The 17,451-nt window shown below is 47.1% G+C and overlaps 3 protein-coding genes across 3 annotated transcripts; 2 read left to right on the forward strand and 1 right to left on the reverse strand.

The window, feature by feature from the left end:
- The first annotated feature begins 10,264 nt into the window (after nucleotides 1–10,264).
- On the forward strand, nucleotides 10,265–13,181 carry LOC100382112 (Inorganic phosphate transporter 2-1 chloroplastic). The gene is made up of 3 exons (NM_001174873.1): nucleotides 10,265–11,131; nucleotides 11,796–11,987; nucleotides 12,161–13,181. Exons 1-3 carry the CDS (start codon nucleotides 10,409–10,411, stop codon nucleotides 12,977–12,979), a joined length of 1,734 nt encoding a protein of 577 aa, NP_001168344.1. The 5' UTR covers nucleotides 10,265–10,408; the 3' UTR covers nucleotides 12,980–13,181.
- A 952-nt stretch (nucleotides 13,182–14,133) lies between these two features.
- LOC100276844 (uncharacterized) lies at nucleotides 14,134–14,858 on the reverse strand. The gene is given in 2 exon segments (NM_001150551.1): nucleotides 14,134–14,523; nucleotides 14,628–14,858. Coding segments are annotated over 2 exon segments (291 nt in total). The 5' UTR covers nucleotides 14,766–14,858; the 3' UTR covers nucleotides 14,134–14,370.
- A 126-nt stretch (nucleotides 14,859–14,984) lies between these two features.
- LOC103627372 (plant intracellular Ras-group-related LRR protein 2) lies at nucleotides 14,985–17,400 on the forward strand. Its single transcript, XM_008647663.3, has 3 exons — nucleotides 14,985–15,884; nucleotides 16,252–16,418; nucleotides 16,508–17,400. Exons 1-3 carry the CDS (start codon nucleotides 15,186–15,188, stop codon nucleotides 17,163–17,165), a joined length of 1,524 nt encoding a protein of 507 aa, XP_008645885.1. The 5' UTR covers nucleotides 14,985–15,185; the 3' UTR covers nucleotides 17,166–17,400.
- The last annotated feature ends 51 nt before the right edge of the window (nucleotides 17,401–17,451 follow it).

Raw genomic sequence — 17,451 nt, forward strand, 5'->3', positions numbered from 1 at the left:
CACTTGGCATAAACTGTGCTAACGCCTAATCAAGTTTTGTGGCTATAAGTTTAAGTTTATTCAGGATCACCTATTCACCCCCCCCCTCTAGGTGCTCTCAAGAAGTGCGGCCACAGGAACAAGTTGAACAAGATCAACCTTCTTCCTCAACAATGGTGCATCCCCCAACTCAAGACGATGAACAGGTTCATCAAAAGGAGGCGTGTGATCAAGGGGGAGCACAAGATGATCACGTAATGGAGGAAGAAGCGCAACCGGCACCTCCAACCCAAGTTCGAGCGGTGATTCAAAGGGATCATCCCGTCGACCAAATTCTGGGTGACATTAGCAAGGGAGTAACTACTCGATCTCGATTAGTTAATTTTTGTGAGCATTACTCCTTTGTCTCTTCTATTGAGCCTTTCAGGGTAGAGGAGGCCTTGCTAGATCCGGATTGGGTATTGGCCATGCAGGAGGAACTCAACAACTTCAAGCGCAATGAAGTTTGGACACTGGTGCCTCGTCCCAAGCAAAATGTTGTGGGAACCAAGTGGGTGTTCCGCAACAAACAGGACGAGCACAGGGTGGTGACGAGGAACAAGGCTCGACTTGTGGCAAAAGGTTATGCCCAAGTCGCAGGTTTGGACTTTGAGGAGACGTTTGCTCCTGTGGCTAGGCTAGAATCAATTCGTATCTTGCTAGCATATACCGCTCACCATTCTTTCAGGTTGTACCAAATGGATGTGAAGAGCACTTTCCTCAACGGGCCAATCAAGGAGGAGGTGTACGTGGAGCAACCCCCTGGCTTCGAGGATGAACGGTACCCCGACCACGTGTGTAAGCTCTCTAAGGCGCTCTATGGACTTAAGCAAGCCCCAAGAGCATGGTATGAATGCCTTAGAGACTTTCTAATTGTTAATGCTTTCAAGGTTGGAAAAGCCGATCCAACTCTTTTTACTAAGACATGTGATGGTGATTTGTTTGTGTGCCAAATTTATGTCGATGACATAATATTTGGTTCCACTAACCAAAAGTCTTGTGAAGAGTTTAGCAGGGTGATGACGCAGAAATTCGAGATGTCGATGATGGGCGAGTTGAACTACTTCCTTGGGTTTCAAGTAAAGCAACTCAAGGACGACACCTTCATCTCCCAAACAAAGTACACGCAAGACTTGCTGAAGCGGTTTGGGATGAAGGACGCCAAGCCCGCAAAGACTCCGATGGGGACCGACGGACACACCGACCTCAACAAAGGAGGTAAGTCCGTTGATCAAAAAGCATATCGGTCAATGATAGGTTCTTTGCTTTACTTATGTGCTAGTAGACCGGATATTATGCTTAGCGTATGCATGTGTGCTAGATTTCAATCCGATCCTAAGGAGTGTCACTTAGTGGCGGTGAAGCGAATTCTTAGATATTTGGTTGCTACGCCTTGCTTCGGGCTCTGGTATCCAAAGGGGTCTACCTTTGACTTGGTTGGATACTCAGATTCCGACTATGCTGGATGTAAGGTCGATAGGAAGAGTACATCGGGGACGTGCCAATTCTTAGGAAGGTCCCTGGTGTCGTGGAACTCTAAGAAACAAACCTCCGTTGCCCTATCCACCGCTGAGGCCGAGTATGTTGCCGCAGGACAGTGTTGCGCGCAACTACTTTGGATGAGGCAAACCCTCAGGGACTTTGGCTACAATCTGAGCAAAGTCCCACTCCTATGTGACAATGAGAGTGCTATCCGCATGGCGGAAAATCCTGTTGAACACAGCCGCACAAAGCACATTGACATCCGGCATCACTTTTTGAGAGACCACCAGCAAAAGGGAGATATCGAAGTGTTTCATGTTAGCACCGAGAACCAGCTAGCCGATATCTTTACCAAGCCTCTAGATGAGAAGACCTTTTGCAGGCTGCGTAGTGAGCTAAATGTCTTAGATTCGCGGAACTTGGATTGAAATGTAGCATACATGTGTTTATGCTTTTGATCATGTTCATTCTGCATATTGTTGTTTATTGTGGTGCTCAAGTTGTACACACACTCCCTGGACCTCACAAGTCCGTTGCAAAGTGATGCACAGTTTTAGGGGGAGATGTGTTGCAACTTGACCCTTTGAGACTAACCATTTGTTTGAGTTTGATTGTTTTAGTCTCGAAGGAGGATTGAAAGGGAAAAGGTGGACTTGGACCATGAAAGACTTCCACTGCACTCCGATGAGAGGGTAACTTATTCCAAGTTCATCTCATGAACTCTTATTGCCTATTTGCTCTTAATTGAAGATTTTGGTGAGGCAATGGGGTTAAAGGGCCAAGATTAATCCCGTTTTGGTGCTTGATGCCAAAGGGAGAGAAAATAAAGGCCAAAGTGATAAATGGATCAGCTACCACTTGAGAAACTTTGAAAACAGTAGGATAGAGCTTTTGGTTTGTCAAAACTCTTGCATTGTCTCTTTTGTCAAAAGTTGGCCTCTTGTGGGGAGAAGTGTTGTTTATGGGAAAAAGGGGGAGTTTTTGGAATCTTGAATCAATTTTCTATGGAAAACCTCTCTTTATGTCTCTACAAGTGGATTTGACTTAGAGATAGGATTTTGTGTTTGATTTGCAAAAACAAACCAAGTGGTGGCAAAGGATGATCCATATATGCCAAATTGAATCAAAATAAACTTGAGTTTTTATTTGAAGTGATATTGCACTTGTTCTAGTTGCTTTATGTTGTGTTGGCATAAATCACCAAAAAGGGGGAGATTGAAAGGGAAATGTGCCCTTGGGCCATTTCTAAGTATTTTGGTGATTGAGTGCCAACACAAGTGTTTAAATGTAAATCTATGCCCATGGATGGACAAAGTGCAAATCAAGAGCAAAGGTATGTCTCTAAGTCTTAGTACATTGCTTTTGTGTACTAATATACTTGTCTAAGTATCAGAAACAGAAAGAAGAAGAGAAGAGTTGGCTGTGTACAGCCAAGAGGCTGTTTCGGTCTGGAGCACCGGACTGTCCGGTGGTGCACCGGACAGTGTCCGGTGCGCCTGGTTGCCTCGGGCGAAGTAGCTGCTCTCGGGAATTCGCCGACGGCGTACGGCTAAAATTCACCGGACTGTCCGGTGTACACCGGACTGTCCGGTGAGCCAACGGTCGGCCGGGCCAACGGTCGGCCACGCGATCTGCGCGGGACACGTGGCCGAGCCAACGGTCGGAAGGGGGCACCGGACTGTCCGGTGTGCACCGGACATGTCCGGTGCGCCAACGGCTCCCAGATCTGCAACGGTCGGCTGCGCCATTTTAGGAAGGAGATCGGGCACCGGACAGTGTCCGGTGTGCACCAGACTGTCCGGTGCGCCCGACGACAGAAGGCAAGGATGGCCTTCTGGATTTGTTCTCAACGGCTCCTAGCTGCCTTGGGGCTATAAAAGGGACCCCTAGGCGCATGGAGGAGAACACCAAGCATTCCTACAACATTCCTAAGCACCAAGACATCGATTCCACGCATTTGGTTCATTGTGATAGCATCTAGAGCTCTTGTTGAGTTGTGAACTCATTGAGTTGTGTTGCGAGCTCTTGTTGCGACTTGTGTGCGTGCTGTTGCTCTGATTTTGAGTTTTGTGTGCGTTGCTAGTTTCTTCCTTACTCCGTATTTCTTTGTGAATCTTAAGTGTAAGGGCGAGAGGCTCCAAGTTGTGGAGATTCCTCGCAAACGGGATATTGAAAGGCAAAGCAAAACACCGTGGTATTCAAGTTGGTCTTTGGACCGCTTGAGAGGGGTTGATTGCAACCCTCGTCCATTGGGACGCCACAACGTGGAGTAGGCAAGCGTTGGTCTTGGCCGAACCACGGGATAAACCACTGTGTCATCTCTGTGTTTGATCTCTTGTGGTATTGTGTTTTGTTGAGACTCCTCTCTAGCCACTTGGCAATTATTGTGCTAACACTTAACAAGTTTTTGTGGCTATCAGTTTAAGTTTTCACAGGATCACCTATTCACCCCCCCTCTAGGTGCTCTCAAAGGTCCTTGGGAAATTTGGAGACTTGGCAAATTTGGATGTATATCATGGGATACATCATATTAGATCAAGTTTATTGCCAAGTGGGTTAGTGAAAATTTTTGACCCAAATTTCCCACCCATGACTAAGGTAACTAGTTGTATTATATTTCTCGTTTTTAGATATGCGTATCTATTTACCTTTTATCTAGTTTACCTTTCTTGCCTAGTATTACATTTGTTATGTACTTTTGTTCAAAATCATGCATACTAGGTAAATCATATTGTAGGATTGCTTGTTTTTAAATTCATATACTTGAGCAAACCTACATGGCTTAAAATGTTTATTTAAGCACGGCACATAGCTTCTATATCTCTCCATAGTAAATGATGCATAAATTGAAAATTTTGATTCCTACAAGTTGTATCATTTAACTTATATGTGCCAAAGTTAGGATTATGGATAATTTACCCCTCTTGATATCAAATCAAAGTGCATGTCTCCTACAAGTATTCAAAACTTGTATGCACACCTTTAGGGGGAGGTTACTCTATAATCTAACACTTTGAGACTAACACCTTTTCAAGTCTATTTCATGTGATAGTCTCATTGTAAGGAAAATGAAGTCCCCGGAGAAAGACAACAATCTTCCACTGCAAAATCTCCAAGAACTCTCATGTCTCTCAAGCTCGCCATTGATCTTCAATTGGTATCTTTTGAGACTACATTTAGTATCATTTACATGTCTTCTCCCAAATTTGATTAGACTATAATTCATATCATATGCTTCCATGTTGCTAAAAATGCATAAGTGGTTAATTCATATTCTGTTACCTATGCACAAGGGAAGTTAATCTTTTCAAATCATGTCTTGCACCTCTAATTTTCACATGCTTTTTCCTAAGTAGAGGATCTCTGTTAGGGGGAGTATTTCCTCATCTCTAAAAAGGGGGGAGAAACTTCTTTCTAATGAGAACACTCATTTAGGGGGAGTAATCCTTTCATCTGGTATCACTCATGTGGTTTTATTTAATATCCTTCTAGTGGTATCATTTGATATAATTCTTGTTGAGGGCAAGCTTTTATTTACTTCCTACATGCTTTTAATGTCTTCCTTTTCGGTGGTTGATGCCAAAGGGGGAGAAGTTTAGGGACCAAAGCAATGAAAACTATATCAAACACCAAACACCACCAATTTTCAATTTTATATCTACAAATGGTTTTTCAAGTGGTTTTGGTTATTTGGTCCAAAAATAGGAAGTAAGTGAATTATGGAGTTAGGGGGAGGCTTAAGTCCATAATATCACATTGTGGGGACAATCATGCATCTTAGCAAGTAGAATGCATATTTTCATTCAAATACTTGTATTATGTGTTTGCTTTGGTTGTGTTGTCATCAATCACCAAAAAGGGGGAGATTGTAAGGAAAATGGACCCCGGGCCATTTGGCTAATTGAGTTTTGGTGTTTGATGAACAACACAATCCGTGAACTAATAAGTTTTCTAGTGTTTGTGTTTGTAGTTCACAGGATGCGAAGAGAATTGGACCAAGGCAATGTGGATGCAACACCTCAAAAGAAGACATAAAAAGATGCATAGGAGTCCAATACTCAAGAACAAAGAAGTCCGAAGAAATCAGCGAAGAAATCCAAGATAAGGGCTGTCAGCCAGCGCCTGGTGGCGCACCGGACATTGGTGTCCGGTGTGCACCGGACAGTCTGCGCAGAGAGGCCAAAGACAGGCGCTCTCTGGCTGTAGCACCGGACTGTCCGGTGTGCACCGGACTGTCCGGTGTGCCAACGGGCAGACGGCAACGGTCGGATCCAACGGTCGACTGCTACAGGCGCCAACGGTCGGCTGACGTGGCGTGCACCGGACATCTACTGTGCAATGTCCGGTGGTGCACCGGACTGTCCGGTGCACCCGACGACAGAAAGCTGCTGCTTTCTGTCCAACGGCTAGTTGGGGGTGTGGAGGCTATAAATACCACCCCAGCCGGCCATTCTCAAGTGTGGGAGCCCAAGAAACATACCAAGGCATATTGTAGACATTTCCAAGTGCTCAAACACCCAAGTGCTTAATAGAATCACTCGGTGATTAGCGTAGGTGCTTTGTGAAGTGCTTAGGTTAGTTAGACCGCATTAGTGCTTGCTCTAGGTGAATCCTAGTTAGTTGAGTGAGTTTTGTAAAACCACACAACCCCTCGGCTCTTGCGTGAGTCGTTGTAATTGTACCGAGTGGGGCGAGAGTCTTGCGAGACCGTGACAACCGCGTTTGTGTCACGGCCGCCACCGTGTACCGGAGGGAACGAGGCCCGTGGCGTTTCGGCCGGAAGCTCGATAGTGGAGACGGCGGGGAGCGTCCGAGAGGAGCCGGAAGCGGAGCACCACTTGCGCGTGGAGAAGGCCCGCGGCTCTCTACGGAGTTACTCGACCGAGGTGCTTGGCCCTCGCGTGGACTTCCCTTTGCGTAGGGGCACCAACGAGGATTAGTCGGGACCTTGCGTGGTTCCGGATACCTCGGTAAAAATACCGGCGTCATCCACGAGAGTTTGCTTCTCTACCTAGCTCTTTACTTTCCATATTTATATTAAGCATTTAAGTTTCAATCTTGTAGTCATACTTGTTTAGTGTAGATTGAAACTTAACCTTTGCGGTAGAGATAGCAACACTTAGACAAAACCTAGTTTGCACACTCTAGTTTGATTACTTGCAAAGGTTTTGCTCTAGGGATTTAATTGTGGCCTAGTTTAGTAAAAGTTTTGGAAGTCCTAATTCACCCCTCCCTCTTAGGCGTCACCCGTTTCCTACAATGTGCAATATGTTACCTCATGAAAGATTAGTGAAGTGTATGAGCATTAAGTGTCCTTATAATTATCTATTTGTATGAATGCAATGGATTGTTGGTTGGTAATATCTGCGGCAACGAATTGTTGGTCGGTAATCTACACCATTAGTGACTCTTAGAGAGTCGGTAATACTATTATTACCAACTGATGAAGTGTCGGTAAAATGTCTCTTTTAGCGACAGAAGATGGGTCGGTAAATCGTGGCAGCTGCAACTCTTAGAGAGTCGGTAATACTATTATTACCAAATGATGAAGCGTCGGTAAAACTTTTCTTTTAGTGACAGAAGATAAGTCGGTAAAACAACGGTCGGTCGGTAAAAGTTTTACCGACACAGCTTGCAACGACGTTCGTGGTCCGTCGGTAAAGGTCTTTACCGACCTATAGTTTGTCGGTAAAACTGATTTTACCGACAGACCATAAGTTGCAAATAATGTTCCGTGGTATAGTGACATGTTTCATTTCTGTTATCTACAGTTGGGCTCCATAGGGATCTCGAGAGGGCAAAGGTATACGTATAAAGGTTAAGATAATGGATTATGGAGATGGTGAACGTGGTTGGATGTCATTTCTTTGGAGTATGATACTAGGGTCCCTTAGACACAATGTTTATAGTTAAGGGGTATGTCTTAAAATCATTGGTTGGACGTGACAAGCAATGCTTTGAAGATTACATTTCTTGATATCTATTTTTAAAGATAAAGTTATTGAACATGTGATGACTCCTTGTGTGGTTCAACATGTGATCATAATTAGTTGCATGAACATGTGATGGGACCTTCTTGTGTGGTTCAACCAAAAAGAATCAAACTCAAGGAAAGCAGCAAAAGAAGTGGAGGCAAAAGTGACACAAGTAGCATGTATTTCCCTTATGTTTGTCTTTGTGTTCAATGGTAGATCCGAAGAAGAAGCATGTGAGATAAGAGTGAAATGGGGACAAATGCAAGTGCACCGAACAAAAAACATACTACTAGCTAAGCCTTTCATTTATCCTTTTATCTAACATTAGCATCGACCTCTGTATACTAGAAGCATGCATCTAAACTTTATACCTTAAATCATTACCACCAATACACATCAATGTGTCATTATATTGCTTAATGTATGTGCATATAAATTATAATTTGTCGACAATATATTTCTTGTGCTTATCAATTATTTACTGATAAATAATAAACATACACTAAGCATGGTGAATCCAAATTTATGAAAAATGACATATTGAGAATGAATCATGACATTAGAAGGCAAACTATATTAGGGTAGAATGTTATTTTTTACTTGATTGTCATAAAAATCAGCACTTTATTTTGTTTTGAGGATGAGGATTGCATCACTAATTTTCCTTAGTTTTACAAAAAAAAAACTAAAGCAAGAAGGACTAAGAAGAAAATCGTGTGATTATTTACAAAATGCACTAAAGATAAACGGTTTTGGATTTGACAGGTCACTAAAAAAGGAATAAGTTTTAGTTGCGCAACACCATGTATTGTTGTTACCTTATCTGCAGAAGCAACTTTAGAAGTTACCTCACGACTTATTCTTGATTCCCCCACATTTCTTCCCCTTCTACAATGACACAAAAATGAACAAGATATGCAAATCTTAACTCATTGTTTGAAATATCCATGGGAAGCAAAACAAGCAGCACTGCTGAAAAAGGATAATTTTTATGGCAGTCACTGAAAGTGGAGTAACTATACTACTGAAGATCAAAATTTAGGCACAATCTGCAGAAAGGGAGGGAGGAGACATTTTAGTTTGTTTATCGATATGAATAGGGCACAGTTTACCTCCTACTTTATGTTGGTGATATTGTACTAACAATTTCCTCAACCACTCTGGTTGCACTAACAATTACCTCCTTACTTTATGTTGGTGCACTTCAGCAGAAGTCCCCTGTGATAGATCTTAACGCTCTTCATAACTTCTTGGGCATACATGTTCAGCACACAGGTTTGGGTCTCTTCCTCTCTAAGCTATAGTACATTATTGAGATTCTTGAGCATGCTAGAATGATTGACTGCAGAGGCCACCTAGTTACGTCAATTATTGTTGCCTAAGGCTAAGATGCACACTCTCAGCCATTGGTCATTCAGCCATTCTGGTACCGTTTCAGTCGTTGTATTACATTTTCACTCATTCTGTTGTGGTTTCAGTGATTCTGTTACTGTTACAGTTGCAGACGTTCGGTCACAGCGGGACACATGGGGAGTGCCGCGTGTTTGGTGGTTGCAGCGTGCGGGCTAATCGGGGTGCGACGGTTAGGGCACCTGAAGAAGCGCATGGGCTAATTAGAATACATGTGTTTAGTGTGTTTACAACGGTTCCCGATGGAATGTTTCGAAAGTTTTGATTGACATTTTTTATTTTAAAGATTTTCATAAATGGCTTACGAAATGACATAGTGGCTTACGAAATGACATAGTGGCTTACGAAATGACATGTTCTCAAGTATGCCATTGGGTAATACTGATCCCGTGGAGGAACTGTAGAACAGGCCCTGCTCATAGCATGAAAGCATAGATCTGGGCCTAGGCCCAGGAATGCATGGGCTTATCCCTGAGCCCTTCACCATCTCGGTTCTCGAAGCCGTAGTAGAAGATATGACAGGGACAAGTATTCCACACCTGATCCCCGGACAGAAAAAGAAAAAAAAAACTGAAAAAGACCCCGCCGATTCTAAGCGGCTGGCTGCCACTCAAGTTGCTCGTCCTTTTCTTGCCACCCAGCAGCGCTCCATCTGCATATTGGCAACGGAGAAAACCTTTACTATCTCGATGATAAGCACATAGAACCTTTGCGTCTCAATGACAAGAACCTAAAGGTTACCTTTCTTTGTTCTTGGGCCACATGCCACTCTGTTCACGCATTTAGCTAGAGCAACGAAGCAGATATCCTACGGGAGGGAATGACAACAAAACATGACCATGAATATTCACGGCACGCCTTGTCCAGCGGCGCTGGTAAATACTTTGTGGCCATGGAGATGCAAGCGGGTAGCAGGACAACAGCAACCATACGACCAGCATGGCACTTTCTTATCATACGAACCTAGCACAGTGTGAGTTTAGTGCAAATAACAAGACTTGATATATGGTGCTCGTCCAATTTGATTAATGTGCACAGTGTGTGTGTATACTATATAGCAGTACATATGAAAATCCAACAAGGAACAGGCACGACGAAACATTTCAGGATCCAGGATTTTCCAACCGCCCTAAGATGGTAGCGACATGCTGAACAGTGACGAACAGCAGAAACGGACACAGAACTAGATATCTGGAAAACCGGCTGGGCGGAAGGTGAGGCCAAAACGATCATGCAAACTGGGAACAGTGAGGTGATCAGCTGCGACACAAGTTATGGATCAGGCAGGAATCTTGCCCACATCCCCTTCCACCACTCATTCGCAGCCACCAACCGTTCGCCTCAGCGTGCGCAGCCGCGGTCACCACATCACAGAACGGCGCTCACTTCTTCCCATAGCTAGGTTCCTATGCCCACAGTCACACAGCTTGTCTCCTTCCTCCTCTCCACCCCGGCCCCTTGATCTCATCTCTTCCATCCTAGCTTGCTCGCCGCTGCCAGTCTCTCCTCCACCTGCAACTCCCATGTCTCAGTCTTCTCCTCTCTTCTCCGTCGCCCGAGCGCACGCCGGAGCAGGAGGGCGAGCCGTGGCAGCCGCTCTCCTGCTCCGTCGTCGCCCCATTGCACAGCTGCCGCACAGCATCCATGGCCTACGGTGTCTCTCTCCAGCCAGAGCGACACCTTCCAAGACGCTCCTCAGCCTCCCCCGCGCCACGCTGTCCTCCTTCGCCGACCCCGACGGCGACGGCGGCTCCAGCGCGAAAGCCAGCGACGGCGGCGCCAAGGCCGGCGCCGGCGGGGAGGAGCAGGTCGGGGAATGCGAGATGTCGGAGATGGCCAGGGCGTTCCACATCTCGCCACGGGTGGCGACGTCCATCTCCGTGACGATCGCGTTCGCCGCCCTCACCGTGCCGCTGGCGATGCGCTCGCTGGTCTGCCACGGGACCTTCAGGATGAACGCGCTGGCGTACTTCACGCTCCTGTCGGGGTTCTACATGGCGTGGAACATCGGGGCGAACGATGTCGCGAACGCCATGGGGACGTCGGTTGGGTCCGGAGCTCTGACGCTCCGGCAGGCGGTGCTGACCGCCGCGGTGCTCGAGTTCTCCGGCGCATTCCTCATGGGGACCCATGTCACCAGCACCATGCAGAAGGGAATCCTGGTTGCGTCTGCGTTCCAAGGGAAGGACTCTCTGCTCTTCGCTGGACTCATATCCTCCCTTGCTGCTGCCGGTACATGGCTGCAGGTATGTTATGTGGTCCATGATTCCATCGCCCTTTTGAGTTCTGCTGAGATTTCACCCAGTTTCTTGGGAACTAGGATGTGCTACCAGTGACATGATCATGCAACCATCTCTATCGGTTGCGCTACGTACAAATGAGGACCTTGATCAACCGCGACGTGCCTTCCAAAACCAATTTTGGAGGCCTTTCTATGCTTTCTGCTCTTGTTTGTTTGTTTGTGGGTTGGCCCTCTCAAGTGTTTGTGGTTGTCCCGTAGCCTGCTGAGGCATATGCCGTCTCGTTGAGCCAAAACCTTCTGTTTCCTTGAATGCAAGGCAGATCTCCTGCCACTTACTTTCGAAAAAACCGATCATGGCACCAGAACTACTGATTAATTAATCTGATATGGAAATTCATAATCTTTACACACATGGAAGCTAGTCAATGTTGCCAAACAAATCATGGCCGCTAACTGCATCTTTAACAAAGACTCTGCAAAGGGAAAGGAACCAGCAACTTAGTAAATATAACCATCTGCCCATATCATGGTTTTAGGCTTCGCGGTGTGAAATAATTTGTTATGCCCATGTTGAGATTGGTTTAATTATATTATTATATGTGATCATTATTGCAAACTGCGCCATAAGAGTATGCATCTACATGTATTAACCTGTGCTGTGTTCTTAGGTTGCTTCGTCATATGGCTGGCCTGTCTCAACTACACATTGTATCGTTGGGGCCATGGTTGGTTTCGGGCTGGTGTATGGAGGGGTGGATGCAGTTTTCTGGAGTTCTTTGGCTAGAGTATCTTCATCCTGGGTCATCTCTCCTTTGATGGGTGCAGCTGTCTCTTTTCTTGTTTACAAGTGCATACGCAGGGTGAGTTCCAGAGTAGCCTCCCTTTATAATCTAAATGACACACTAAAAACAAAAGACAGTTCCATTTCAGTACTTACACAAAAATGATTATATAACCAAAATGCCATAAATACATAGACTGTTTATGAGGAGGTGCAAAGGTTATTTTTGTACTGACCTGTTTTTTTACTCAGTTTGTATACAGCGCACCAAATCCAGGCCAGGCTGCAGCTGCTGCTGCACCAATCGCAGTCTTCACCGGTGTCACTGCAATCTCGTTTGCTGCTTTTCCTCTCAGCAAGGTGTTCTCCATTGCCATCCTGCAAGCAGTGTCCAGTGGGGCAATAGGAGCCATCATTGTCTCCCGAGTGATCCAAAAGCAGCTAGGTGACTTGCTGTCTTCAGAAGCAGAGAAGATCGCGTCTGCTGAGAAGTCAAGTGCCCAGCAGGCTGGATTTCTCTCGGACATTGCTGGCCCTACGGGAGCTCAGCTGCAGATCGTGTACGGTGTGTTTGGTTACATGCAGGTCTTATCGGCATGCTTCATGTCATTTGCTCACGGAGGGAACGACGTCTCCAATGCCATAGGGCCCCTGGCTGCAGCTTTGTCCATCCTTCAAGGTGTGGCAAGCAGCGCTGAGATAGTCATACCCACTGAAGTTCTTGCTTGGGGTGGTTTTGGGATTGTTGCAGGGCTCACAATGTGGGGATACAGGGTGATAGCAACAATTGGCAAGAAGATCACAGAACTAACACCTACCAGGGGCTTTGCCGCAGAGTTTGCAGCAGCTTCAGTAGTCTTGTTCGCATCAAAGCTCGGGTTGCCTATATCTGCCACGCATACACTTGTTGGTGCGGTGATGGGTGTCGGGTTTGCAAGAGGGCTCAATAGAGTCAGGGCAGAGACAGTTCGCGAAATTGTGGCGTCCTGGTTGGTCACAATTCCAGTTGGTGCTGTCCTATCTATCTTCTACACATTGATCTTAACCAAAATTCTGGCGTACTTCATGTGAGTGGATTGTAAAATAAAAGGGCTGCTTTTAAGTGGTACAGCCCATTGTCACTTCATAAATTTTGATCAGTGGAAAAAGGATTTTCTTTTGCAAAAGTAAAGAGATGGACTGATTCCACAAGTTCCACCAGAAATTTACAAGAATTTCCAAGACCAAATAACCATTTTCTTGGAAACTGAGCAAATTAGAAGTGTTTCCCAGCAAATAATCATGGTACAGGCTCCTGAATTATTATTTTTTTCAACTTTTTATACTACCTTGTATGTCTATCACAAGGTCGAATACTGTAACTTCTCGTAGAGCTGTTATACATATAGATGTAATGTAATGGTTGGTCAAATTTATTCTTGTAAATTGTAATGATATCGCATGACTTTGTTCATTGCCAATCATCCTAGAATAAGAGCTCATTCCTCTGCAGGAAATTATATGACAAAAAAAAGTTTAAGATTGACAAGAATTAAAAAATATAGGTGGAACCGTGGAAGATGATACTGAATTATTATACTAAACAAGCAAATAACAGTTTGCGGTAATTATATTATTATGACTATGGCATACTGTGTTGTACAGCCTGTAATAATGTCAGAGCTTTGGAGTTTGGATCATCAAATGTTGATGAAATTTTACGTACAGGTTCAGTAAAAGGAGAATGAGGAAAATGAGACACAATGTATTCGATATTCATAGCTTCAAAATACGCATACCTAATAACACAGTAGACAAACTGGTCTTATTAAATTAGAGAACTGAAAAGTAAATAAGCTTTTTTGGGTGTCAAGTATAGAAAATCAACAGGCAATCAATGAAAATTAATAAGCACATTCCAGCAACACACTGACAACAAACACTTTATAGTTCAACTGCTAAGAGGACACTCATATAGAACACTTTGTTTTTTTAAAGGAATCCTCGATGTGAATGTCTAGGTTAATGACACCTGACAATTACAGTACTTGAGTGTTACTACGGCAAGTCGACATTACTAATAGCTCAATTTAATTCGCTCCTTGATGTCTCTTTTCTGTAAAGCAGTGCTTCAAAATTTTCATATAAGAAGATTCGACCACAAAAGAAATAGAACAGTGTAAGAATCTTGACAAGGATTTGTTGGTCATGACACAAACAACAAAATGGTAAGAAGTAGCAGTATCTGGCACAAATAGAGGAAACTAATATAGCATTTAAATTGGACCGATTAATCATGTACTTGTTTCATACACAAGGTCCACACGACAAGGACATGCTCAGATCCTGAGAACAGACAGCAGCAAAATAGGGTAACAGCGTATCTAGATAGAAGGAGCAACTCAGGGATTGCGAAATACAGACTGGACAGCGGGGATGACGACGCTCAAGGACGCCGACGAAGCACGGGGGAGCCACCTGGGTCAACCGGTCTCCTGGTCGAAGTCGTCGCCGTCAGACTCCTCGACGTTGTCTGCATCGTCGTCCTCCACCTCAGCGTCGTACTCCTCCTTGGTGTCGCCCGTGGGCTTCCCGATGATAACCAGGTGGCTGTTGGTCTTCCGGATCTCGTTCAGCTGAGAGGCAAGCAAAGGGAGAAACAAAGGAAGCGTCAGTCAGTCACCCCGTCGGCATCGGGAGCGTTGGAGAAGGGGCAAGGGAATAGAGAGAACCACTGCACCTTATCCTCGAGGTCGGACTCGGCCATGGAGAGGAGAAGCTCGTCCTCCTGGGAGGTGGCCGGCACGGGGAGCAGCGTGGACGCCGGGATCAGCGCCGGCGATGGCCACTGCCGCATCAGCGCCGGGAACTGCAGCATCTCTGCACTCAGTCGCGACCGCCGCAACTTCGTTTCAGTTTGGGGGAGGGGACCTGGAGCGGGTGTGGCGGAAGCCGAGAAATTTGCTATTTTGTCACTCTCAATTTTGGCTGCCTGTTATTATGCCATCCTTCTTACTGGCTGAAATGGGCTTTCGTCTCTGTGTGCCGCTGGCAGAAGCCCTTCTTACGGCCCATCGTAGCTGCCAATTCTCGCGTCCGGACCGGACCCCGGAACGCGCGGCCGTTCACTCAAGCTCTCGAATAAAATTTCCCGGTTTTCCGGTCCGGATCCCAAATCCAGAAATCCTACGACTCGCTCGTCCTCTCGTCTCCTCCGATCCGTTCCGTTCGCGAGCCACCGATCCCGCCAACGGGAGCGAACGAGAACGATCGCGTCGTCGTCGTCGCAGCCGCCGCCATGGATCCGACGCCGCAGTCACACCCGATCCTTGCCTACGTGCTCTCCCGCCTCCCCTCGCTGCCCGCGGTGAGGACGCCGAGGTCCCCGCGCGAGCGGGACCTCGAGCAGCCGTCCCCGCGCACGCCGTCGGGTGCCGCGGAGATCGACTTGGTGGGGCGCATGCCAGGCCTGCGCCACCCGTCCGTGCTGTCTGCCATGACCCGCGCCGTCGCCGACGTCTCCTCGGCGCGCGACGCGATCCGCCTCCTGGGGCCCCGGCCCGACCACGAGCAAGTCGACGCCTCCCGCGAACTTCTCCGCTTGGCCGATGCTGGGAAGAAGGCAGACGCCAACGCGGACGTGAAGACGAAGGATCTCGACGAGGAGAAGCTGGCCAAGTGCCGGGAGGTGGTGCGGCTGGAGGAGGACCACGAGGCGTACGGCGCCCTGCTGCGCGACGCGGAGGGGAAGCTGGAGCACGTGTACCAGATGGCGATGCACGGGAGGGACATCAAGAAGGTGGGCGGCGGTGATGGCAAAGGGGAAGAGGGTTCCGGGGCGGTGGACGAGGAGGTGGTGCGGGTGCTCAAGGACGCGGGGGAAGGGAAGGTGGTGGAGCGGGTGAACCTCGCCGATCGGCAGATGCGCCTACTGCCGGAGCCCATTGGCCGGATCCGCGGCCTCCTCGCGCTCGACGTCTCCCGCAACCAGCTCAAGGTTAGGGACTCGTACCTAAGCATTCGCGCCGTCTCCCTACATCATGCATTGTGACGTCCACGAATTTTCTGAATGAGTTGTTGGGATTGGTCGAATGGCAGTATTTTGTAGTGATCATATCGAAGTTCATTCTCCCTTGCACATTGCACAAAGTGCTTTGAAATTAAAGTGGTTTTCTGTGGAATTAAAGTGGTTTTATGAAATTCTTAAACCGATTCACATGAAAAGGTCTGTACAATTTCGGTTAAATTTTCGCGTTCAAACGGATCTAAATTAAACTACACATGTGGCGCTGTGGCAGTTCAGTTCACGGGCGAATTCCCTGTTTGGCGCCTTCAACAGTGATGTTCCTTGCTTGAATTCGCAGGTGATTCCCGACGCGATTGGTGGGCTCGAACACCTAGAAGAACTCCGCCTCGCTTCCAACGACTTGGTTTCTCTTCCAGACTCCATTGGCCTTCTCTCCAACCTCAAGATCCTCGACGTCTCCGGCAACAGGCTGAGGGTTCTGCCCGACACCATCTCGAAATGCAGGTAAACAGCCAACCAACCATTGTATTGCTTCTTGTTCCACTTCCACCAAGAAACGTTCGTTCTGATGGATGTGCCACTCGGAGCTTCAGATCGCTGGTGGAGCTGGACGCGAGCTACAACGCCCTGGCTTACCTCCCGACAGGCATCGGGCACGAGCTGGTGGACCTGCAGATACTGCGCGTGCACCTCAACAAGCTGCGCTCCCTACCGTCGTCGGTCTGCGAGATGCGATCGCTGCGCCTCCTGGACGCACACTTCAACGAGCTCCACGGCCTACCGGCCGCCATCGGACAGCTGTCCGCGCTGGAGACGCTGGACCTGAGCAGCAACTTCAGCGACATGCGGGACCTGCCGCCATCGTTCGGCGACCTAGCTGGCCTGCGCGAGCTGGACCTGAGCAACAACCAGATCCGTGCGCTGCCGGACTGTTTCGGCCGGCTTGCCAAGCTGGAGAGACTCCGCCTGGACCAGAACCCGCTCGCTGTGCCACCCCCCGAGGTGGTCGCCGACGGCGTCGTCGCGGTGAATGAGTACATGGCGAGGCGGTGGGCCGAGGCCGTTGCCGAAGAGGAGCGGCGGCGTGCGAACGCGGCCGCCGTGGCGGAGAGCCCCAGGGCGTCCACGCCCAGGGAGTGGCTGACGCGGAGCGTGTCGTCGCTGAGCACCTGGGTGTCGGACGTGACGGTGAAGGTTGTCGGGCAGGAGAAGGTGGACGATGAGGACGAGTTCCTGCAGCAACAGTTCTGAACGTGAGCTGGCACCACCATCGCCCGACCATTACCATTCAAATAACAGCAGATTGTTTATTTGTGAGGATGATAAGACATTATTTAATTGCTTTTCAAATTTCATTGCTTACCAGTTTACCACTTTACCAGTTGAGTGACCGTGTGTAAAGATCTATGACATATTATTTTTTATATTTATACTTGCTGTAATTTTCTTATTATGACATTTTTTATATTTGTTATAATTTCCTTCAGCCTGTTTGTATGTGCTATCTATAGCCGCAACAGGCAAAGAAACAATAAGA

The sequence above is a fragment of the Zea mays genome, chromosome 5 (assembly GCF_902167145.1).
Source record: "Zea mays cultivar B73 chromosome 5, Zm-B73-REFERENCE-NAM-5.0, whole genome shotgun sequence".
Lineage (NCBI taxonomy): Eukaryota > Viridiplantae > Streptophyta > Magnoliopsida > Poales > Poaceae > Zea > Zea mays.